This window comes from Barbus barbus (assembly GCF_936440315.1).
Source record: "Barbus barbus genome assembly, chromosome: 8".
NCBI classification, from domain to species: Eukaryota; Metazoa; Chordata; class Actinopteri; order Cypriniformes; family Cyprinidae; genus Barbus; species Barbus barbus.
The window spans coordinates 7,637,016-7,663,425 of NC_136736.1; the positions used below are offsets into that span (position 1 = coordinate 7,637,016).

The 26,410-nt window shown below is 36.4% G+C and overlaps 1 protein-coding gene across 1 annotated transcript in view; it reads left to right on the plus strand.

The window, feature by feature from the left end:
• Window positions 1-1,333: 1,333 nt before the first annotated feature.
• LOC306874246 (F-box only protein 41-like) overlaps window positions 1,334-26,410 on the plus strand; it is a gene marked incomplete at both ends in the record, with an annotated part of 35,500 nt that continues 10,423 nt past the window's right edge. Inside the window, 5 exons of the mRNA XM_079424150.1 lie at window positions 1,334-2,052; window positions 13,650-13,857; window positions 17,839-17,912; window positions 22,605-22,969; window positions 25,138-25,373. Coding sequence (XP_079280276.1) covers window positions 1,334-2,052; window positions 13,650-13,857; window positions 17,839-17,912; window positions 22,605-22,969; window positions 25,138-25,373 — 1,602 coding nt within the window. The remainder of the gene's footprint in view (window positions 2,053-13,649; window positions 13,858-17,838; window positions 17,913-22,604; window positions 22,970-25,137; window positions 25,374-26,410) is intronic.

Sequence of the window (26,410 nt, forward strand, 5' to 3'; positions counted from 1 at the left end):
CTTGAACTGTTGCCAAACATTACATTGAGTAATCACCTTGTAGTGTGGCATATTGAAAGATATACTTACTTGATAGAGGCCTGGACATAATATGTTCATTTCCATTAGTGCATTGAAATGCATTTTCAGCTAAAACAGCTCCATGCAAGTCCATTCTCAGTTCCTTAGAGGCTGAAGCCACTCAGAGAGATTAGTCGACTTAAAATCTTTGACTTCTCAACTCTTGCTTTTAAATTGTCCTGTGGTTGTTTTACACTTCCATGCGCTGGTCATTTTAGTATACACTCAGCCAAATGGAAATTATCCAAAAAAGTAGGGTAGGAATGATTTTCAGTGCAGATTTCAGGAACAGGAGTTTATATTTAATCCATGGTTTTATTCAGCTAATTGCAATACACAATTATAAATGTATGCCTCCAGTGAGCTGATATCAGCTTTTATGTTTGTCAGGTTGCAAGCAAAGCATGTCTACACATCCTGTGCTGAAACGTTTGTGTCTTTTCCCCATCAGTGATGAATGTAAAACATACAGTGTATCTATGTCACTGTGTTTTACACAGATATTTACAAATATTTACACAACTTTTATTCTTACAACTTTTAACTTTTATTCTTGCTGTAGTATTATTGCCACTACCGCAATGTCGTGGAGACGCTTTGTGTTTTCAAATATAGTAAGTGGCGAACCATTTCCATCACACGCTTGAGGTATTCAGACAATCACAATGCACTGGATAGCTGGCCAATTAGAGCACACCACGCTTTTTAGAACCATGAGCTTTGTAAAAATCGACACGTTTCAGAGAGGCAGGGCAGAGAGGAGCAACAATAATGTACAGTATCTGGAAAATAATGTTTTTTTAACCTTAAACCACGTAAACACATTGCATTACACCAAATACACAAAATAATGTTATTTTTAGCATATGACCCCTTGAAAATATTTCAAGATCTTGAAAATGGTATTAAAAAGTAATAAATCCTAAGTGCTGATAACTGCAGATACCCCGAGCTGCAAGCTTTAATATTTGTTCATTTTGTGTGTCTTTTCTCTCTTTTACTAGGACAAACGTTTTGGACTGTGAGGAAAACCGATTAAGTGCCAGAAATAGGCCTAACAGCAGTCAAGACCTTATTGAAGAACTAAATCAAGAACTTGTGACTCAGAGGGAGCATGTGTGATAATCTTCTGTTCCTTTCTCAGCCTGCAGCAAACCCAGCGTGTCTGAGATGAGCGGTCCTCTGTGGTGCCCGGCCGCTGTCCCTGCCTGCTCTTGGCAGCGCTTGGTGGCGTGAGCAGATTGCTCCATCCTGGCATCCACGGGAGCGTGGAATGGCCTCTTTGGACCTGCCGTACCGTTGTCCTCGCTGTGGGGAACACAAGCGCTTTCGGAGTCTGTCATCTCTACGCGCCCATTTGGAGTACAACCACACCTACGAAACCCTGTATGTGCTGTCCAAGTCCAACAGCGTATGCGATGCCGCTGCGCTGCTCCCCCTAGTGGCCGACGGAGCCCTTGCTGCCGAATCTCGTTTTCCTTACCGCGAACTACCCTGTTCTGGAGAAGAGCTCAGGTTTGCGCCTTCATCTACTGCTTGCTACCTGCCCAATGTGGAGTTTCCTCTGGGCGAGATCCTGGTGAAGACAGCCATGAGCTCCGGCGACGCCTTGTCCTCCACAGGGAACAACGCCGTGGCGGTGGCCGCTAACGTGGCCGCTAGTGCGGTGGAGGCGGCTTATGAGGAGGGCCTGGCTCGGTTGAAAGCTCGAGCGTTTGAGAGGCTTGAGCTAGACGAGAGGCTCGAGAAGTTGTCAGAGGAGGTGGAGCAGAAGATTGCGGCACGTGTCGGCCGTCTGCAGGCGGAGCTGGAGAGGAAAAGCTTGGAGCTGGAAAAGGCAAAGGTGGAGAGTGAGAGGCTCGGTCAGGAGAAGCAAGACCTGGAGGACAAGGCCACTGAGCTTTCACGGCAAGTGGATGTGTCTGTGGACATGCTGGCCAGCCTTAAGCAGGATCTGGTTAACAAGGAGCAGGAGCTCTCACACAAACAACAGTAAGTTACAAGTGTCCCACCTTGTTTCATGATCAATCCTTAACCCTCTGGGGTCTGAGGTCATTTTGGGGCCCTTGAGATGTGTTGACATGCCCTGATATTTGTGCTTATTTCAGCTTCTTAAATCATACTATTGACCAACATGTAATTTTTTTTGTATTCAGCACAAACTGTGCTACAATAATATGTGACCAAGATGGATGTACATGTCTGCATTTCTTAGAAAAAAAACATTATGCGTGGTTAGTAAGTTTTGGGGAAAATAATGTAGCTGAAATAAGGCCATAAAAGCCACACTAAATCGTCCTGAATAAGACTTTTGAGTAATCAGTCTTGTAGGCTAGAATATTTACTTCACAATTATGTGAAAATCATTCTGCTTACTCATTCACAGAAAACAATATATTGATTTAAATTTTTAAAGACATGTTTTGTGATCTAAAGCCAATATGCGAGGGAGTGGAAATGGTCTTGAATATTAAGTGGTTCTCACCTGAGAGACAAAGGGCCCTCCCCTAAAGCTGCTAATGGCCCATCAGTGTGACTGTGACTGAGGCAGGTAAGACAGAGAGTGTGAGGAGACTGAAAAAATTGGTTTTTTAAATGATTTGTATTTTATTTACAACACAGTATAATCAAAACATACATAATGAAGGTACATACATACTATCTGAGAAACTAATTATTATTGTTTAGTATGTTATTAAAATCTAATTTTGAACAGAGTAGGCAATTAAAATAAACATGTTCTAAACAGACTCGTAGTATTCATCATGTTACAATGTACTCTCATATTACTTTTATTGTTTTATATAGAGCATGAAAACAACAGTTTGGGGAAAAAACAACTATGATTGTGTAGTCATATAGCCTAGTATGCATGATTTTATAGCAGCTGTTATGATTCTGCAGCACTAGACTCAAGTATGCTGTGATGTGAACCACAAAAGGATGCACTCTGTACTATAAAAAATTATATTCTATATCGGAGAAACTATTATTGTTTAGCATGCTATTATAATCTATTTTGAACAGAGTAGGCTATTAATAATAAACATGTTGTAAACATACTTAGACTCGTAGCATTCATCATGTTACAATGTACTCTCATATTACTTTTATTGTTTTATATAGAGCATTAAAACATCATCCTGCCATAAGAAATTTAAATACAATAAATTGTCCATCATATTCAAACACTGTAGTGTGGAATTACAGTTTGGGAAAAAACAACTATGATTTTGTAGTCATATAGTCTAGTATGCATGATTTTATAGTAACGTTAGCTGTTATGATTCTGCAGCACTAGACTCAAGTATGCTGTGAACCACAAAAGCATGTACTTTGTACCATAAAAAAGGATATTTTATATCTGAGAAACTAATTGTTATTGTTTAGCACGCTATTAAATCTATTTGTGAACATTAAATATTCAAATATTCATTCTTAGATGCGTAGCATTCATCATGTTGTCGGTTGGGAAAAACCTAACTAAACGCGTTCAAGTTTGTCACAATAACACGCTAACTAATGCAAAAAAGAAGCATTTACTTACTCAGATCGATCTTCTGTATGAAGTCTTGCACTTCTTCTGAGGTAAATCCAGCCTTTACTCAGCGCGTCTCCTTCCAGAAACGAGCAGCAACAGAGTCTCGTGACTGTTTGTTGTTGGGCGTCTCCAAGCGCGCGCGCGCGTCACGTGGTTATTTGCATGTGAACACGAGGGGGCGGGATCTCAAGAAGACATACATTTAGGCAAATAAAGCAAAAATCAGCAAATGAGAGAAGAAGCCAGAGTCTGCAGAGGAGAAACAGAGATCAGCTGGGATATGAGACACTAGCGAGATCGAGGTGAGAGAGGGAGAAAAGAAATGAGGCCTCTTGCTTTCTACCTGCTAGCAGTGCGTGAGCAGTTTCTCAAGAAAGCTCTAATCCACAGGCAGCTACAAATCAATCACAGTGGGAGTATATTTCAGATGAAGTCCTGCTGAGAATATCCCACAGCATACGCGTCTCTACTCAGACCACTCCCAAAGCTCAATTGCACCTCTCTTTTGGATTTCTATATCCAGTATATGAAACAAAATCATTTTGGGAGAGGTGATATTTTATTTGAATGGCTTTAACCTGGGGCTTTATATACAGTAAAGTATCATTTTAGAGTATTTTTCCACTTTATTTTTCCCTATTCATTCTTGACAACTAAAATACCATTTACACTCGATTAATTTTATACTTTAATACTCTCTGATATCTGAAAACTGTCATTTTCTGGCTTTTTGTCAAAAAGGACATCAGATGTTATGAAATTGAAAATACTTTGAAAACCATAAATTGGAACTGAAAAGGCTTAGTGATATACAACCTTCTAAAATACATTATTATTTCATGCCTTCACACTGCTTAGCAATCAAAGTTAAGCTCATAATATCCACTGAAGGATCCTCTGGGGCCCGCCGTATCGCCGGCGATACGAACTCGGTTTTTTTACGATAAGTGCAAAAGACACTAAAAGTACTCTGTTGATTTTGGTCACACAAATAAGTGTTATACATCAATCGAAACTGTTAAGTGTCTACTTTTTTTTGAGTACACTCACGATTACAACAAAACTTTGTGGTTTTGGAAAAAAAAAGAAAACCAACAGGATGCGCTCTCTGTCTTCTCCGTCTCCGCGATATGTTTATAGTAACGGGTCACTAAAATGAAGTGTAACTCAGCGAATACTCAACACAGAAACATGAGAGTTATATCTATAGAAAGCCTGAAGTGTCTGCTTTCAAATGAAGTAAGTGTTATCGAAAACAAATGTTCTGTGATAAAGTAATCAGTATGAAACCGACACCATGTTCAGTCTGTCCAGTCTAACTCATTATTTCTAATGAGGAAAAAGTGGCTTTGATTGAAGAAATTATGGGAAATGTTCTTGACTGCTTGGACCTTGCTGCTTTTGCTCAAACGCTTGATTCACTCTAGGGCTCTAGAACAGAAGTTTCTTTGTTAGAGCAAGCAGGGCTTTTACAAAAGAAGAAATGCTAGATTTGTTTTCAACAGCTCCATGGGTTAGCCTCATTTAGACAAGGCAATTGAACAAGACAGTTAACAAACCAGCAACTGTAGCATCTCTGTAGTATGTTTCCAGTCACATTTTATCTGCTCTATGGCAGGCTTTTCATGTTCATGGTTGTTACAGTTTAGTGTGCTTTATTGGCGTGACAAGCATTTGTACGTTTGTATAGCTTATCTGGATGCAGAACAAAGCAGAACAATAATGCAGCATGCACTAGTGTTCAGAAGTTTGGGGTTGGCAAGATTTTTTAAATGCTTTTGAAAGATGTCATCTTGCATATGCTCAGCAAGGCTGCATTTATTTGATTAAAAATGCTGTAAAACATTACTGTGAACAGCACAATTTAAAATAACTGATTATTAATTTATATATATTTTAAAAAGTAATTTATTCCTATTATGGCAAAGCTGAATTTTCAGTATCATTACTTCAGTCTTTCAGAAATCATTCTTATATACTCAGTTAAGATTTCTTATACAGAAAAGTTGTGCCGTTTAAGTTTTTTTTTTTTTTTTTTTTTTAAGTATCTTTTTTTGTGTTCTGCAGAAGAAAGTTGTCCAGGTTTGCGATGACATGAGGGTGAGTAAATAGTAGCAGAATTTTCATTCTTTGATCCCTTATTCCTTTAAATGCTGTTTTCTGGAGACCTGTGCTCCTGTGATCTGCAGATGTTTTCAAGCTGATGAACTACCCTACACTCTATGGGCCATTGCCTCTAATTGCTTGTTCTTTTACCAGTCCGCTCTGCGCTCATAATGGCAATGGCACCAACTTCCTAGCTGTGTTTCTCTGTAGTCTCAAATACGTGTTCATGTTATCATGGCAAGATTTTTTTGTCATAGTAGGAACCCTAAAGGGAAAGTGAAAAATGGAGTCCATCATATCCTTTGTATTTCAGTGGATATTATGAGCTTAACTTTGATTGCTAAGCAGTGTGAAGGCATGAAATAATAATGTATTTTAGAAGGTTGTATATCACTAAGCCTTTTCAGTTCCAATTTATGGTTTTCAAAGTATTTTCAATTTCATAACATCTGATGTCCTTTTTGACAAAAAGCCAGAAAATGACAGTTTTCAGATATCAGAGAGTATTAAAGTATAAAATTAATCGAGTGTAAATGGTATTTTAGTTGTCAAGAATGAATAGGGAAAAATAAAGTGGAAAAATACTCTAAAATGATACTTTACTGTATATAAAGCCCCAGGTTAAAGCCATTCAAATAAAATATCACCTCTCCCAAAATGATTTTGTTTCATATACTGGATATAGAAATCCAAAAGAGAGGTGCAATTGAGCTTTGGGAGTGGTCTGAGTAGAGACGCGTATGCTGTGGGATATTCTCAGCAGGACTTCATCTGAAATATACTCCCACTGTGATTGATTTGTAGCTGCCTGTGGATTAGAGCTTTCTTGAGAAACTGCTCACGCACTGCTAGCAGGTAGAAAGCAAGAGGCCTCATTTCTTTTCTCCCTCTCTCACCTCGATCTCGCTAGTGTCTCATATCCCAGCTGATCTCTGTTTCTCCTCTGCAGACTCTGGCTTCTTCTCTCATTTGCTGATTTTTGCTTTATTTGCCTAAATGTATGTCTTCTGGAGCTTTCAAGCTAAGCAGATCTTCAGACTATTCTGACTATCATTTCTAACCGAACAAATTTACAGACTTTAAGGCTTTTAAAAACATTTTCAAGCCTGACTTGATTTATTAGCAACATAACTACCTTGTTGTGGCATAGCAATTTTTTAATGCTTCGAATTAAACAAAGATCATGCTTGAATTCATTGCTTGCTCATTTGTGTCACAATGTCCTATTCAGCTATTTGAAATGTGAATGGATAGATCCAATGTCCATGGCTTCCATTATTATGCAAACTTAGGTTTGTAGATCATGATTAATTAATCTGTCTTGCAATTAGAGTACCTCTGTGATGCCATAGTACCCATTTTGAAGAGGGCAGAAGTGTGAAGGACAGATTGATATGTGTGTGTGTTTAGTATTCTGTTTATAAGAGGTTGCACGATTATGACACAATTGTCGATTATTCCCTTGAGATTGTAATTGCGATTATTAATAACGATTACTTTGAACAGATTTATGCCATTGTTTGAAGCTGCATGCCATATTTTTTATATAAAATATATATTTAAAAAAAGGCTGAAAACCTTGGTACAACATTGGTTTTATAAACGCATAATAAATAATAAACGCATACGCTCTAAGCTCGCGCTGCGCTGTTTTCTTTTGAGGCGAAGCGGTCAGTGTGGCGCGCAGTTCAAACGAGTACCGCTATTTTGTTCCGCTTTTAACACGTTTGGTGTTTTATCATGCACAACAGTGACAACTACTATCAGTTAGACAAAATGTCTTTTATCCGGTGTGTTTGAGTTTGTTAAACCACGCACTGCAAACACCTCTTAAGCACACAGAATAAAGTGGGCATTTTTAATTGTTTATTTATTTTTGTAATCGCGGCTTTGAACGATTATGTAATCGTGGCATCCATAATCGTAATCGCGATTAGAAATTCGATTAATTGTGCAGCCCTAATAAGAGGGCTCATACCAACCTCTCAGCATTTGCATACAAATCTCTGCTAATGTTCTCTTTCAGCTGTCTCTGTCTTTGTCTGTGACCTATCCTACACTAATAATCTGTAATACTTCCAAGCATTCCAAGACCCCATTTTTGCCCTCCTCTAATTTCATCTCATTAACCACTCTTGTTTCTTCTGTTTCTTGCATCTAATTATCATTTATATTGTCTGGAGACTGTGTTGCTTACAGCGTTACATAATCATTTACTATTCTGAATACAGTTTGTTGCTGATTAGCCCTCTGCTGCTATTTTTATGTGCACTTGAAATAATTGTTACTGCATTAGTGAAGAGGAGTGTTAAATGTCAGATTCCTATTTCCAGGCGACGTCTTTGTTTCTCATCTGTCCATGTCTGCCCTGCATTGGATTCATCTGGATTTATCGGCTTATCGCAAAGTGTTTGCAAACAGCCTTTGCATAATCATGAAATGTAGACTTTTCTGAATTGCACTTCATAAATTGTAGACAATTTGCCTCAGCTGAGAAAATTAATTTTCATGCATTGAATTAGTGGTCTTAGTGGTGCTTAAAATGCAGATGTAGTTTTCCCTTGTGACAGTCATTCCGTGTAGTTAACCGATATATTGTATACTCTGTACTATATCATACAATTTTTAAAATCTAGTATGCAATATATATAGAAAAATATTGATTTATTTTTATGGGGGGTTTTTTTCATAGTGCTTCAAGATTTTTATTCGTCACATACACAATTATACAGAGTATAACCAGCAGTGAAATGTAAGTTCATATGCACATCTGTACTTAATTCATTTCATTCTGTATTGCGCAACTAATATTTCAGAACATCTTGTATTAGCCATCTAACCTTATGTGAATGGAATATCATTTTTTCAATCTGAATGAAATGGCTTATTAAATTTAAGTAAAAATGTTCTCGGTGCACTGTTAATAATAATGCAGTAAAAAGCATTATTGTTTAAAGACATATCTGACAGCCAACCAACAGTTGTTCCCATGGAAACCAGTCTGGAAAACAGTCTGTAGTCATTGAAAGACCAAGGTTTCTTTTAAAAATAATATTAATATATATATATATATTTATTATTATTATTTTTTTTAATTGTCTGAATACAAACTGAACTCAGTATGCCAGCTGCAACAGTGTCTTGCAAGGTTGAGTAGCACCATCATAGAATCCAGTCCGCCAGAAGCTAAAATGATTTTATTGTAGCAGTTGGGTTCTAAAAGTTTTTGTCTAATTTTCAATTTTCATTTTTTTATTATAATTTTTTTTTTTGCTTTTTGGACCCATTTGGATTTAGAAATAGTGATGCATGACGTCAGATGTAACCAGACATACTTATTTGGTGCTTGATTAAAAAAAAAAAAAAAAAAAAAAGACAAAAAATAAATAAAAATAAAAATCACATTAAGACTTACGCCAGATGCAAAAATGCTCAAAAATCTAGCACCTGATTATTCTGTTTTTCTGTCATATCTTTATGTAAACGTTATTAACATCTCCTGTTCTAAGATAACAACTGCTACAAATGCATAACTGGATTTTTTGATTAGCTACAACCAGCTATCCATGTAAATAGCATTTGTAGTTGATCAGGCATTACAAACGGCTACTGCTTGGTGTCCAAGCACAACTGGTTTCTGGGAAGAATGTATCTTTTTGAACACTGGCAGCATCATATCTGAGCAGTTGAAATCCGTTGCTTTTAGATAAGGGATGTGTGAAAGTAAGCAGACAAACAGGTTATCACACACTCAGTCTGTCTGTACACTGTGTTCTCTGCGCTACATTCAGACTTCATACATGATACATGGTTGAGATATTAAATTGTTATTTGTACTCGGTTATAAAGAGGTTGTCTGCTTGTGAAGGTGTATGTGTGTGCTCATTAGAGAAGGTTATGTTTATTAGGTTTAGTAGCTTGTTTTTATTCCCACAGTGTGAATCTGAAAGCCAGGGTGCTTTGCTTGTAGCATATTGGAATTTAGATATCAGCTTTTTGGGCTGGAGGTCTTATTTGTATTCATGTTCCCCTGTGAAGAAGCTTCAGTCAGCTCCAGGACTGTAAGCTACACTGGGAGAGTTTTGATTAGGGCAGACAGCGGGAGACACGCTGTAATATGTCATGCTGCTTCAGCCACTTAATTGTCTATGCTTTCTTCTGCTGCTTAATTGTGTTCACTTTAAACCTATACATATTGACCGGGCCAATCGATCGGCCAGCATTAGGAGTTTTTACATTTTTTGCTCTGCAACTGCGTCTGCTTGGACAAGTGTTAAGCTGCCTTTCCACTATCTCCAACAAATGGCAAACATGAATCATTAATTTCCAGTGGAGATTATTCATATGCATGTGCAGCAGTTCTGATCTGATTTGAGCTTTGGATGCCACCACCAGAGATTAGTGATATTTTTCCACTGAAATGTTTTTCTTTAAACACTAGTAAAATGAGCAGTTATGAATAATTATGTTATATATTAGTTATATGTTACATATTGGGTCATATTAGCTTCTTATCAATCCACTGGATCACATTTACAACTGCGTAAAGATATGGGTGAATTTTTGCATTGGTCTGAGCAAAAACAGCAGTTCATTAGCAGCTATAGGGAAATAACAAGAAGAATTGCAAAGTGCAGTAAATAGCAAAAATGTTTGCACTACAAACCAGTGTGTTCATAATTAAGATAATACATTAAAATAATATGGTAAGACACACCTGTTTGCAATATCAAGCATCAAAATGAGCTGTTTTATACAACTAAAAATAGATGGAAGCCAATGACACCAGAAGCCAGACCCATAAAATTTACAAATGGCCATGCCCGCAATTACGGGAAAAATAATGTGGATAGGCAAGATAAAATAAAAATACAGAAACTTTTCTGAAGGCAGTATAGGTTCCCTTCAGAAAAAAAACAAAGCAAAAACCATTGATATAATAACACCCGCAGCATGTTTTGACTTTGAAATGTGCAGCTTATATTTATTCAATAAAATCATAGTCTTTTGAAGTTTAATCGTCATATATCCATATCCATATTATGATTCTTGTCTTTCCATCCCCAAATTTAAGACCTCTTGACATTATAATGAAGACTTTTCTTGTACCCTTCAAGCCATTTAAGACATTTGATGACCTTAAATTTGAAACTTATTTGATTCAGCTCACAAAAGTGGCTATAGCGGGAGTGACTGTGTTACATGCCACTACTGAAATCCACCTGGATTTGGCAGGTTCTAATGTCAAGCCCTGATTATATATTTATAACTATATAGTTATTAGCAACAAAAATGCCTTTGTACTTGTTTAGAGTTGTAGGTACTTATTACATCAGCCCAGGCCATTATTGCTACCATGTGGACAAAATAATTAGCGCCAAGAAATTCAAAGTGCACAATTAGAAAAATACAAAACTGGCTGCAGACATACATACAGCAATGGAACGTACCACTGATGTCACATGGACTATTTTAAAGATGTCCTTACTACCTTTCTGGGCCTTGAACGTGGTAGTTCCATTGCTGTCTATGCAGGCTCAGAAAGCTGTTGGATTTCATCAAAAATATCTTAATTTGTGTTCCAAAGATGAAAAAAGGTCTTCCGGGTTTGGAACATGAGATTAACATGTTCATTTTTAGATTAACTATCCCTTTAAGAGGTCAAGGTTTTTCCTGTTTAGATGCTATAACTACATCCAATTCTAAAATAACCTTCATTAACGGCCAAAAGTAACCATTCATTCGGGCATATTGTTGGAAGTATTAAAACTGGAATTTGGGGCAGGATATATCAATATATATATTGTTGCTAAAAGTTGCTAGCATTTATTATCTAAAATTTGCATACACCCCTGCATACAACATGAGTCATCATTACTTTTTGTATTTTTTTTTTCAGAGATAAAGACTATTTTAGTAAAAATGCATACATTTGCATATGTAGGTGTATAGGCCTGCTCTTATAGAGACAGTCTCAATGCAAATAGACATGGACTTAAATCCACAAAACTTCAATTTTGATTTCCTGGGGTCTTTAATACAAACACACATTGATCCACAGTGCTACTCTTCCTTGAGAGACCCCACACATTGTGGGTAGATAAACAAATATATCAAGCTGACCAACGAAATTAGGTGCCAGCCCTTTAATTACTAAAAAGTCACTGCTGTGGTTCAAGATGCAATGAGGGGCTAAAGCAGACGTAATGTATGCGGATGTGCACGGGGTATAGCACACAGTGAACACATGCTGATCTGCCCTGCCTCCACATTACTGGGCCTGTAATTAGTCTCGTTTACACTGTTGATTGACTGTCATTCTCTCCGTTGTAAGTAAACAAAAACATTGTTGACCCAGTAAGAAAGAACACTGCAGTCGAGTGACTAGAGAGCAGTCATTCAAGAAGTAAATACACAAGAAACTGAATAAGCTGCAGTATGACTGTTTTGAATTGAACAGTCCACCCCAAAAAAAGAAAAAGAAAATGTTTTGTATGTCATTCCAAACCAGTGTGACTTCTTTGAAACACAAAAGGAGATTTTTTAAATAATGTACTGGTTGCTTTAATGTTCTTTTCTTTGCAGTAACAATGAATAGGGCATAATAGCACACAAGTAGACCATAAAAGTGGTCCGCAATAACTTTATTGCAATAACAAGCAGTGTTATTTCAGTATTATTAATATATTATTACCCGTGGGTCATGGCCCTATAGAGGACTGCTATTGTTATTATTATATTTTCAGGCTTTAATTTTAAGTTTAGTTTCAATTTGATGTGCTTTTTTAAAATAAATATTTATATATTTCTTTATTTTAGTTTTAGTACTTCAACTCATGCCTATTCCAGTTAGTTGCAGAGACAACATTTCTAATATTTGTTTACATTATTTAAACTCATCTAATATTTATATTTTGTTTTATTTCAGCTTTATTTCAGATGCCAACAATTATTTTAAAAATAGTTTTAGTTTTTAGCTTTGTAATAATTTAGTTTTATCAATAAAACCTTTTTTTTTGTTGTCCCCTGATTACTGATCAGTGACGTAAGTCTTGATTTGGTGATGATCAATTATTGCACAAGAAGAGAAACATACTGGAAATAATAATACCAACATGATATACACCAGATCCACAAATTATAAAAAGACAGCAGTGCAGACTACAGTCTGTCTTACATGATAATTTAATAGAGCCTGATGTTTATCATAGTTATTTACTTTGCGATTACACAATTACATAAATGCCATTGAGATCACATTTACGCACATTCATTTTCCTCGTTTCTAGAATGCGGCTTTTAATTCATGTGGATAATTAAAGCCTCTTCCTTGAGGACAGGAACTGTTGCATATTCACTATGGCTTATGACGTTATTTGCAACCTATGTTGATGAAATACTCAAGATGTCAGTATCTCAAAATATCATTTTGTTGGTGTATGAAAATACAACTGTGTTGAGAATCTACTATAAGTGTGAGAGAAGCTTAGAATAGCTGAGGTGATGGTGTCGACAGAGGTGCAAGCTAGTGTTTGTGTACAGAGACATTTCCTACATGGAAATAACAGTTGTCGTGCTTTCATTGGCTGCACGCATACTCCAGGGATTTGCAGAATGCTAGAGAAGATAAACAAGGATGAGAAAAGGGACAAATGGGAGGGAGAAAGTGGTATCAGATGCCCTTTTCCCATTTGTCGAGGTGTGGCAGGTTGACAGATGTTCATGTTTAATTTCTTTAAAAGAAAATGCTGTTGGTAGTGATGAATCAGGTCATCTATATGCCACCATATCTTTAGAGTTACATGCTTATTACTCTTTAACACACTTAATACTCATTACAAAATTGATCAAGAGCAACTGACAAGTCGCCACTGAGACGACTCGATCCTTTCACAGTAATCCTCATTTCTTTCTCCTTCTCGTTAATTTCCTCCTCACTCAGAGAGGTGGCCCAGATCGACCAGTTTCTGCAGGAAACAGCTGCGCGTGAAGCCAATGCTAAAGTGCGTCTTCAACAGTTCATCGAGGAGCTGTTGGACCGGGCCGACCGTGCTGAGAAACAGCTCCAGATCATCAGCAGCTGTGCCACCACCCCCAACGGCAGCCTGGGACACTGCAGTCTGCAGGGATCCAAACCTAATGGAAGACAGGTACAGTGACTGAGCGAAAGAGATGAAGGAGAAAAAAGACACTGGAGCGATGTACTAAGAGAAATTTGTAGTCATTTACTACATAATCGTTTACTGTTTCAGTATCTGCATGGGATAAAGCATTCAGGTTACTCTTGAAAAACTCCAATGGATTGATCACTTGCAAAGTGTGGATTTAATGGTCTTATTTGTTAGGGTGTTGCATATTTGAATAGATATAATGTTTGCTGTGTTCCTGAATCCCAAGCAATCATATAGTAGGTGCCAAAAAGGTATACAGCTGTCCTAATATAGCTGCGAGGTTTTCACATTCACATTTTACCTTAACAAATAGCATTTTTCAAAATGAACAGACTGTGAATTGTTTGATTCATGTATGAATACCAAGTTTAAATAAGTATGAATTTGAGTTAACATTTTGTCATTTGCATATTTTCACAGAGCACTCAGGTATACACTACCATTCAAAAGTTTGTAGTCAGTAAGTTTTTATTTAATTTAATTTTTTTAAATTATTGCTTTTATTCAGCAATAATAAAATGCATTTAATTGATTAAAAGTGACAGTAAAGAGTTTATATATTTTGTTTTTAATAAATACTGTTCTTTTGCATTTTTTATTCATCAAAGAATCCTGAAAAAATGCATCACAGATTCTGCAAATACATTTATCAGCAAAAACTGTGTAACAGACTCAGCCTTTTACATATGTGTAACAGTAGCTGCCTATTACATGTACATAATTACAAACTGTAAGTACAGGCTGTTCCATAACTTAGTTACATGGTAAGTACATTTTATTTCATGCAAGTACAACGGCTACTACTAAGTACTTAACTAGTTAATTACTCTGTATTATGGACACCTTAAAATAAAGTGTTACCAATGTTTCTTCAGCATCAAATAAGCATATTAGAATGATTTCTGAAGGATCATGTGACACTGAAGACTAAATTAATGGCTGCTTCAGTATTATTTATGTTAGTATTATTCACATTAACATTTCTCTTTTTTACTATGCTTCTGTTCAAATAAATGCAGCTTTGGTGAGCAAAATAGACTAACTTCAAAATATTAAAATATCTAGAAAATTACCTATCCCAAACGTTTGAATAGAATTGTACTGTATATGAGTAGCTAACCAAATAGTAATGCAACAAGCCAAATATCTTTGATTATTAGCATTATCCTGATAAGTGCATAGACTGTGTGGACATGTAAAAAGATGGCTTTATAATATGAGTTAATGTAGTGAAAGAAGTCTTTGTTCTATGAGCACATCAACATATATAACAGATTGAGGGCATGCGGTGGAAATTGTCTGAAAGTGCTTTGTTAAGGTTGCAGTTCTGTCTGCAATTTTCTGTGAGATAAATACATCTTAATGCAGAACTCAGGAAGTGTTTCGTACTGAATACTCATCAATGCTTACCTCATTTCTGTGAACCTCCAGAGAACTTTTAAAATGTTAAAAGATTGCACTGGTACACTAGTCTCATTTTCGTAGATCTAGAGGGTGTTAAACTGTGATTGGTTACTAATTGGTTTCATAACTGACTTCAGTAAATGCATTCGGATCACAAATAAATTATTGTTCTGTTATTGAGGAAAAAAAAAATTAAGTCATTTTTAATAATAGTGAAGAAAGTGTAGAAAATATAAAAGTTTTGTACACTTTATGTACGCTGTGTTTTGTACATTTATTTGTGTCTATATGTCACGGTTGGGCAAAATTCAGTGTGTCTATGTAAGTGTACACAGTTACTCACACTGCTGTTTTAGGTCTTGTTGACAGCGGATGGCACATTCAGGCAGCACCCTATCAACCCTCTGACATCATTGGGGACCCCCTTTGTCACCATGGAAACAGCAATCTACATTTGTCATTTACTCATATAGTGTGTTGCACACAGTGCTGTTGACTCAGTTTGAGTTCTCACACAGATTGTGTTCCCAAATGCCAGCCACAGCCTTCCAGTCTCCTACTATCTGGAGAGGAAGTACACTCAGTTATGTCAGAAGAAGAGTGTTTCAGGAGCATGCATGCTGTGATTCAGGACATTTGGCCTAAATTGCAGCACAGGCAGGAAAGTAAGCAAGAAAGAAAAATATAGAGGTGCAAAATTATTGTTGTCATCTCAAGCATTTTCCTCAATTCCAGCCAGTCTTTTATGCTGTGAACCGCTAGTGAGATCGATGGTGCTGCTGCTTCTATTTCTGCCCCATTTCTGCAGGCACTAAGCCCAGTGTGTGTTCCTCAATGTGTGTGTGCCTTGTCAGCACTATGGCACCTTTCTTGGCCCATATTTTCTTGGGTGTATCACCTTACCAACTAGAGCAGTCATTTAAAGGCACAGTTTTCCTATTTCCTGTATGAGTTTAAAGGTGCTGTATGTAAGTTTTTGACTCGTCTAAAGCCAAAAAATTTAGTTTGTAGATATTGAGGAAACATGTTATGTTTACATACCTGTTTCTCTGAAAAATAATGCTATTTAGCCAGTAATTCTACTCTGAAATGTACGTTCCGGGGCGGAATGCCTTTGTTTTTGCAGTACCCATTTCAACCGCTAGCTGTCAAACTTAAATACTGCACATTTAATACTTACATCTGACAAATAAAAGTCATTAGTTGACCGATATGGCCTAATGGTTAGAGAGTCGGACTCGTAATCCGAAGGTTGCGAGTTTGAGTCTCAGGTCCGGCAGGAATTGTAGGCGGAGGGAGTCAATGTCCAGCACTCTCTCCACCCTCAATACCACAACTGAGGTGCTCTTGAGCAAGGCACTGAACCCCCAACTGCTCCCCGGGCTGCCCACTGCTCTGGGCGTGTGTGCACTTTGGATGGGTTAAATGCAGAGCACAAATTCCAAGTATGGGTTACCATACTTGGCCGTATGTCACTTCACTTTCACTTTCATTTCTCTGGGATAAGGTTTTCTCTTATATAAAAAAATGAATCAATAAAAAATCATAAAAACAATAAAAAAAATCCATATTTCCCTCCCTATATTTTGCAAATAAGCTCTTAAATACAATTGTTATCAAAATACGCTTTACATAGATTAGAGTTATTATAGTTAACTTAAAATATTAAGTATTCTATATCAGCTAGAGCCAAAGTGACATTTCTCATTATCATTTATTGTAACTTTAAGTACTAAATTAATTAAAGCTAAATAAACTGAAACTAATACACGCATAAAAAAAAACAATAATAAAAATTGGCAAAACAACAAAATTACTGACACTTTAAAATTAAATTGAAAACACTCAAAATGAAAAATAAATAAAATATGAACAAAAACTGTAATAGTTTATCAAAACACTGATGCAAATTTGCTGAAATTAAACACAATTGTACAAATTATTTAAAAACTTACAAAACATAAAATATTCATTATTCTTTCGCAAGGCTTATTGTGTTAAAATGGCACAATCGATCAAGTGATCATGACTGTTGGGAAACAAATTTGGTTTGTTGCAATTTTGCCAATTATTTGACCTGATAGTGTCTTTCAGCAAAGCACTTTAACACAGGTTGCATTAGAGGGATTGTCCATGCAATAAGTGTATGGAAAGCCAATTTGTATAAAAGCAGCTAAATGACAAATTAGTTATTTGTAAGATGAGTAATCAGTGATGCAAAGCAATCTGCTGTCTCGTTGGCTGTGCTGTTACTTTTGACTGAAGGAGTTTTGAAACTGTTAGTGCTGACCTAGACATAACCTATTCCTCATGATGGATGAATGGTGACGCTAACGTTCTGATGAAAATGGGACTTGTTTTCCCATGTACAGTATCTCTCTAGTCTAGATCATGTCTGAACAATTGAGACAGGTCCTATAGTTTTCTGCCCTACCTGTCAATCTGCTTTGCTTCTGTTTGTATTTCCCTGATGATGTTGAGCTACAGTAACTCAGATGTGGTTAGTGAGTATCTTTTGCTCACATTTTCCCTTTGTTCTCTTTCTTTTTCTCACAGAGAAATTCCAGTATCTCTGGGGCATCGAGGGGAATGTACCAAGTGTCCGATCGACGTTCCTCCCCCAGCACTGCGTAAGTCTCAGAATAGCCGAATTCTGCCTGCATGACTGTTTTCACATCAGCCGAATTTTCTTATAAGTACAAAAAAATTGAATAATTATTTATTAAATAATAATCAATTCAAATGCAAGTCAACTGCTACAGGCACTTAGAACTAACAAAAGCATATACAGGTAAGACATAATGAATACCCCTGGCTCCCAACGATATATTAAGGTCTTATGAAGTGAAAAAATAGGTCTGTGCAAGAAACTGAAAACATTATTACTCATTTTCATTTTTGGGTGAAGTACACCTTTAAATAATTGTTTATGTTTTTATTTATTTAGATCAGATTTTTTATTTTCATTTAAATCAGGTTACATAGAGAGAACAATGAAATGCTTCATAGTAGTGTTACTGATGTTTTGTTGCTGAATGAATTAGTTTTTAACAGATCAGTTATATTAATCATTGAATGACAGTCATTTGTTTTGTTCCTGAATGATGCGTTTAAACCAATCGGTTGAATGGCTGATTCAGTGACTCGCTCATAAAGATATAAAGATACCAAATGTTTCTTTTATGCATGGTGAAAGTGTAGTTTTACTTCGAATTTCAAAGTATTAAATGTATCATTAAATTTGGCACCAGAAGTTTTGGCAGAGAAGCATGTTTATTTCTTTTATCTACTCTCACCGGTGGGTGTTTTGGAGTCAGCCTGGTGTGTATGTGTCTTGGGAAAATCGCTAGATTGTTGTATTTGCCTCAGGGTTAAACCAGTCTGTAATCTCTCAGCCATACAGAAGATATGCGGAAAGAGTCCTGTTGGGCGCGCACACACACACACACACATACTGCTGTGTGTGGCAAAACTAAAATGCCTAAAAGCACAAGGCCAAAAACAACCATACCCAAGCCTTTTGAAGGATAGTGGTGAACACTTTTTGTGTGTGTACTGACTGAGAGCATGTGTGTGTCAGGTCAGATTTTGCCTACATAGAGTGGAGACCAAATGTCCAAAGTTAGTAAAACCTACATTCTTGACCGAATTGATGACAGAATTTTCATTTTTGTTTAAACTACAGCATCACTGTAATACACAAATGAAATAAAGTCTTAATGGAAATCTAAAGATGTTTTTTTTTTTTAGGATTATAAAATACTGTTTTATAAATGCTGTGTTTAATGAAGCTGTAACAGACAAATTGAACATATTGTGAACATCACTATTTTTAAGATTTAATATTATTCTAGTGAAATTGTCTCAACCAGTCACCATCTGACACTGAGCATGACTAATTCGCATCACAAACAAACTACACTGGTTTTTATTTTTAGATTTTCATCTTAAGCGATTTCCCCATAACATGCCATAACCTTTGTATGGCTGCTCTTTTAACAAGGTTGTGATCTGTGAGTGAGACATCACTGTCCATCTGTTGTGTGTGTGCGTCTGCGCATGGGCCGTATCAAACCATTTGGTGCTCTGAGGGAAGGAAGGAGCAGCGTGGGTTTGCCTGGAGTCTGCTGTCCCTAAATTGACATCACAAACTCCACAGGTCTTCCTCGTGAATCAGACGAGAGAGGACTAAAATACCAGACTGCATATGATCACTGCTGTTCCTTCATTATGACACCAATACCATCATTCATCCGTGTCAATTATTAAGACGTTTATTAAACAAGTGGCATATTCATTTGAACTTTCTATTCATCAAGGAATTCTCCATTTCCACAAAAATTGTGGACAACTGTTTTCAACATTGATCATTAGAAAAAAAAAATGTTTCTTGAGCAGCAAATCAGCATATTAGAATGATTTCTGAAGGATCGTGTGATACTGAAGACTGAAGTAAATGATGCTGAAAATACAGCTTTGACATCACAGAAATAATTTACATTTTAAAATATTAAAATAGAACACAGGTATTTTAAATTGTAATAATATTTCACAATATTACTTCTTCATTGCATTTTTTTATTAAATAAATGCAGCCTTTGGAAGCATAAGAGACTTCTTGTAGAAACATTTAAATCTTACCTCAAAAGTTTTGAATGTTTGTGTACCGTATATACGCTTCATACAGTAAATGTTTTGAAAATCGTATTATTATTTTTTTATCAAATTAATTAAACTTAATTTAATTATATGCTGAGTAATTAATCAATATATGAATGTACAAAATTATTAATAAATTCTACTATAATTATATATAGGTTGTTGAGAAAACTATGTAATATGATAAAGAAACCACTCTCATCTTCTGACATTTCTTCCATGTCTTTATTTCTTTTTTACTTTACGTATACATTCTTTTTAGCCTTTGTGTGTTATCTTACAAATGACTTTTGATATCTCTGCCATAGCCAGCCATGCATTACACCTTCCTTCTGTGTAAGAGGTAATAATGTGTCCCAGCTTCATCTCTAGTGGGTCGTTTGCTTTTCAGCCCACAGTGGAATATAAAAGTCTGTGATTGTAGTCAGTTGCCTGCAGCAGAGCCTACAGTGACTAGTGACTGCAGTAGCAAAGTATCTCTTTAAGGCTCAGTGTTGACTTTTCAACTGTAACATCTGGAGAGTGACTAAATGTCTGGTTTGAATCCCCAGTGGAAATTCAGTCCCTGCTAAGCCATGGAGGAGAACATTCCTTACCCATAATCCTATGTGAATGCCCTAACTATTGCCTGAGTTTAGTGGTTTCTCTTGTAATGATTAAAGGCCTTGTGTAGTGGAAGTGTTCAGTAATATCATACCCATTTAAACTGATGCCCATGCGATTTTTGAGCAGTAGATTTAGAATGCAACTCTTTGAAAATTAAGTTGCATAATTATTGACGTTAAAAAGGAATCAGGAATAATGCATTTACATGTCTAAACTGAGTCTGTCCCAATTGAGTCACTGCTTCCTCCGATCATTTCTTTAAATTGATGTCAAAATGAAATGTCAGGGCTGCTTATTTCTGTATAATATAATAACATATATACCTGCATGTATGTTACATAAAGTTGCAAATGAATTGACAACCTCTGTAACCTAGATTTATTGATTAAATATATACAGCTATTCCCTCTCCTTTTGGTCACATCTGAGTCAGGACTGACACTAGTGCATAATAAAAAGTGCATGGCACCCTTAAAAGTGTTGGTTCTGAGTGCAGTGCTAAGAAGAATCTTCTGAGGAATGTTTTGATTGAAAACAACTGAGAGCCACTCTCGTATGTGCAATTAAGGAAATAACCAATTACTCATTCAGGCTTAAAAATAATATTTGCTAGATTAATCTTTGTAAATGATCAATCTTTCTTTCTACAAAGTGAGTTAGCAGAGTCTCTTGTTTCTAAATTAGTGGGTGTGTGTTTGTGTGTATTGTAGGAAGTCTGTCTAGACAGATCTGATCATATTTCCTGGTTAACTCACACTGTTCTTTTTACACACTTCTTTTAACACAAACCCTGTATCCTAAAGCAACTGGTGGTTCTTGAACCAGAAAATGTTTAGCAAGTCTGCTCAGATGGGCACATGGAATGCAAATTAGAGAATGCAACTACTCGTATAATTGTGCGTAGTAAGTATAGCAAAATAAATAGGCATAATTTGAAAATAGAGCAGAATGTATTTCCGATATCTTTTGTTGACACATATTTATAATTTACTAGAAGTTAGACACAGATACTAGAAGATCAGACAGATCTTCATGTGTAACACACAGTGTTATTTTATTAGTGTTTATATTGTAGTATTTAGGGCTTGGCTGTATGTAGATATGTATTGTGGCGATTATATAAAGTATCTATCATTAGAGATAATGCTATGTTGTTTATACCACAAAATGTAAAAATATTGGTATTGTGGTATTGGTATTTTTTAGTGCTGGGCAACAATTAATCGTGATTAATTGCATCAAAAATACGTTTTTGTTTATATAATATGTGTGTGCGTATTGTGTATATTTATTAGGATATATAAAGACACACATACAGTATATATTTTGAAAAAATTTACATGTATATGTATATATATATGTATATATATATATTTAATATATAAACAATTTTTTAATTTTCTTACATATATACATGCATGCATGTGTATTTGTATATACATAATAAATATACGCAGTATACGCAGTAAATATACGCACATACATTATGTACACAAATACTTTTATTTTGGATGCGATTAATTGCGATTAATCATTCCCCGGCACTAGATTTTTATTTTTTATATTTCTAGGCTTCAATTTAATTTTGCCTTAATTTTTTGGTAACTTTCTTATGTGCTTTTGTATTTTTTTAAACATGTTTTTTAATTATTTAATTTTAAGTTTTAGTAGCTTTACTTCATTTCAGTTATTTGATAAGGCAGCATTGATAATTGAAAGGTAAATTAACAAAAGCTGTAGGCTAGAAAGAACAGTGTTAGTTCTTTACAGTGTTTTAGTTTAATGATTATTTAATAATAATAATAATAATTAATTACATTAATAAATATAGCGCTTTTCTGCTTCTCTAAGCACTCAAAGCGCTCTACATTGTGAGGGGTGGTGTCTCCTCGTCCACCACCAGTGTGCAGCATCCACCTGGATGATATTTGATATTTGTACATTGAACAATACTGCCAGTAGATGTCCAGTAATTCTTTTTATAAATTACTGTGAATTAACCACAGTATTGTGCCTGTGTTTTTCTCCATGCTTCCCTTTGTGCTCTTCCTGAACAGCGCATCAGGACGAGGGAAGTCTGTGTCCCAGGGGTCAGGAGGTTACGACAGTGACAGTGTGGACCTCCATGCTCTGGAGGACTGCCCTGATGCTCAGTACTACCACGTCCAGTGCCAACTCGGGGAAGGAGGCGGAGGAGGACGAGGATACGAAAGGGCGGCTGCTTTCCGGAGCTGGGGTCTCCGCAAACAGGCCATCCAGAACTGGCAGCGCCGGCCATACCGGAACAGCACGGAGGGAGAGGAAGGCGACGTGTCTGACGTAGGATCCCGCACCACCGAGTCCGAGGCAGAGATGTGGGAGCAAGACAGGAGAGCAGAGAGCCAGCACGGGGGAAACCGAGGAGGATACAGACTAGCTACAGGTGCGTCATTGACCTGCGTGGGCAGGACGAGCGAAGAATTTGTCCTGGGGTTTATTTTGTTTTTCCAAATGTTGGTGGAAGAACATGGTTCATTTCCCAAGGAACACAATTCCAAAGGCATAAATGTAAATGTCATTTTTGGCTTGTCAGTCGTTTAAAATATAATCTGGGGCAGGCAGAAAAGGGCAGCTCTGTAGCACATGCTGTTATGGTTGCAAATGTCATTTCGCAGAATGTAAGTTTGTGAGTTAACAGTTTGTCGACCAGTTTGTCAGGCCCGAGGCCACAGTACCCACTCTCCAAATAATGATGGGACAGTCGGGTCAGAGGACCAGGACGCTGGCTGAGGAAAATTAGGTCACATGAATGCAGCTGCTGTCAGGATCACAGGCCAGAGGGCAGTAGAGAGAGTGTGTCATAAAGCCATGAGCAATGAGCACAATTTTCCACCTACTGACTCCAGGTCATTGTGGGAAGAGGGAAATGAGTAACCAATAGTGCACTATATGCTCTCATATAGAGTGTGACTTCATGATTTTTACTGTACGTAGTTCATTTACATGAATTAAGGCTCATTTGTGCTTTTCAGAATGTCACCTCTCCTTTGTTTGGCTGTCAGATTATGTGGCAGGAAAATGTAGGGGCAGCAGCAGGCCTGCTCACATCATAATGAAAAAATTAAAGGGATTTAACAAAATATATTCAAGATTTCTTCATATCATACAGAAGCCAACATGAAATCCTTAATATTTGAATGATGCATATGCCTTTCATATCAAACAATGTCAGTGTCAGCCTCAAAAAGTATTTAAAAGTAGCTATAAAATCTAATGGAGAGATCAAGTTGATGTATTCTGTGAATTTATTTAAATGTAGATTATGAATGCAATTAAAAAAATAAATATTTATTATTATTATTTTATGTAATTATCATTATTTTATTATTATTATTTTTGTAAATTTTTGTTCTTGGTATATCTTCACATATTTGGACTAACTCATTTCTAATACTAGCATAATTTTTATTTAACAAATGACTGGATTGATTGATTAATATTAAATCATTATTTTTGAGCATTAATTAAATGATTATCATTGACATATTTTAGTATTGTTTTATTTGTATTTTATTAATTAATTAAACATCTAAAATTGTGTAATAATTTCAGAAATCAATACATTTTTCTTTGCAGCAAACAATGTGGGATGAAGTTGCCTGCATCCACTTAAGTCCAGACTTGTTTAGTGTTTAAATGCAGAATGTAACTTTATTTTATATATTGTTTTATTATTTAATGGATTATTTTATAAAATATCTGTACACATATGAATAAACATTTTTTTAATGCTGAGCTGATATAATTTAATACTTTTTATTCCACAGTTAAACTGTGTATTTTTATTTAACAATAATATTGTTTTTTTATTTTATTTTATTGTATTAATTAATGTTAATTAAACATTTGCATATTTTTTTTTGTAAAAATTTCAGAAATCAAGACCATCCCTGCAGGGGGACAATGTGGGATGCATCCACTGATCCAGAGTGATATTTTCCTATCCCACTATTTGGTTAATGTTTGGCTAGTTTATCCAGCCAGCATTTGAATTTAACTAAATGCATAAACATTATTTCCTATCCAGGTAAAGGCCAATCTTTCCTTACCGTAGCCATATCTTAGCCATACACAGTCTATCCTGTCATCACCATTACATCTCACTTATTTGAGAGCCTGTTTGAGTCATAGCTTTTGGCAGATTTTGCTTTAAAAAAAATTGCCAACACCTGTTTCTTTAGTCTCAATCTCATTAGATCTTCAGCAAATCGTGCATGACTCAAGAGACCTAGAGTCTGTCAAACTGGAGCTGTGAGATAGAAATGGCCTGCTGATGGCATGATTTGGAGGATGTTCAGATCCTGTAGGAGGCAGTGAGAAGAGCAAACAGACCAATAGCTGCACTTTTTATTGGACTGAGGCGCCACCATATGGACATGTACGGTAATGGAGCCAGTAAAAGGATTAGTTCACGCACAAATGAACTCACCCATGTTCAGTCAGTGTGAGTTCAGTGTGTTGAAGGTCTTCTCTTTTACATGCAGAAAAACTATATTGTGACCACAGCTGTCAAGCAAGTCTTCATTTATCTCTTATTCTTCGTATCGACAGGTCGTTCTGAAGGGGGATACAAGCCTTGTCGTCATGAGAAAAGCCCCTCTAAAGTCAACGAGGTGATCAGTCCTGAGGTGCTGAAGATACGTGCCGCTCTCTTCTGTATCTTTACCTACCTGGATACGAAGACACTCCTGCGCGCGGCCGAGGTGTGCCGGGATTGGAAGTTTGTGGCGCGTCACCCAGCGGTGTGGACCAGAGTGCTGCTGGAGAATGCTCGCATCTCTTCAAAGGTTTTAACACCATTCACACAAACACTCTTACAGTAGTACTCCTATTTAATTTAGGACCTGACCACCTACTTTTTCTGCAGCCTGGGGTTCATTTATTTTCTCCATTGCCATTTCAGAAATTTCTTAATAAAGATATCTAAGCCTTGAGTCAAATCAACCAACTTCAATAACATTATAAATGACATTACAGCATTATACAGAACGCGTTCTTGAATGAACAAACTGGTAATGAATAAATGATGAAATCAGATTAGCCTGGATTTTCTTTTTTAATGTATTTTCTTATTAGAAAATGCTATTTTGGAATTGTATGCTTTAACACTACAACAAGACTTTAAATAAGTATTTATATCTTATATTACCCATAATTGTGGTCTTGAACATTTTAAAGGGGTCATCGGATTCAAAATTCACTTTACAAGTTGTTTGAACATAAATGTGTGTTGGAAGTGTGTGTACACATCCATCCTATAATGATAAAAATCCACCCAGTGTTTTTTTTTTTAAATCCCTATTTTAAAACCCCCTTTCTCAAATCAGGCTGTTCTGAGGTTCCTGTCAGAATGATGTAGTTCTGTACAATTGTACCGCTCCCACGATAGTTGATTGACAAGGCCGTCTTACCTTAAACCCTTCCCCTGTGCAGTGGAAGACAAGATGTCTCCGATTAAGCGAATGATGTGTTTAGTTGTTGGATGTAACAATGAACATGGCAGTCGTCAGTTACTCCCGACATCTGCGCCGCAGAGGATTAACATTACTTTAATTTTGAAGAGAATGCGCCGATCCCCGATCTACATAAATGCATCTATGTTCACCCGAATCATTTGTGATCCAGCTTTATCTACAGAAGAAGTGAGTATAAGGGTTTTTATGAATCTTTGCAAATCGCCTTTCCTAATAATGTGCTAGTTAGCCAGTTTCGCGGCTGAAGTTAATCCTCTGCGGCTCAGATGTCGGGAGTAAATGACGACTGCTATATTGATTATTACATCCAACAACAAACACTTCAGTCGCTTAATCGGAGAAATCTTGTC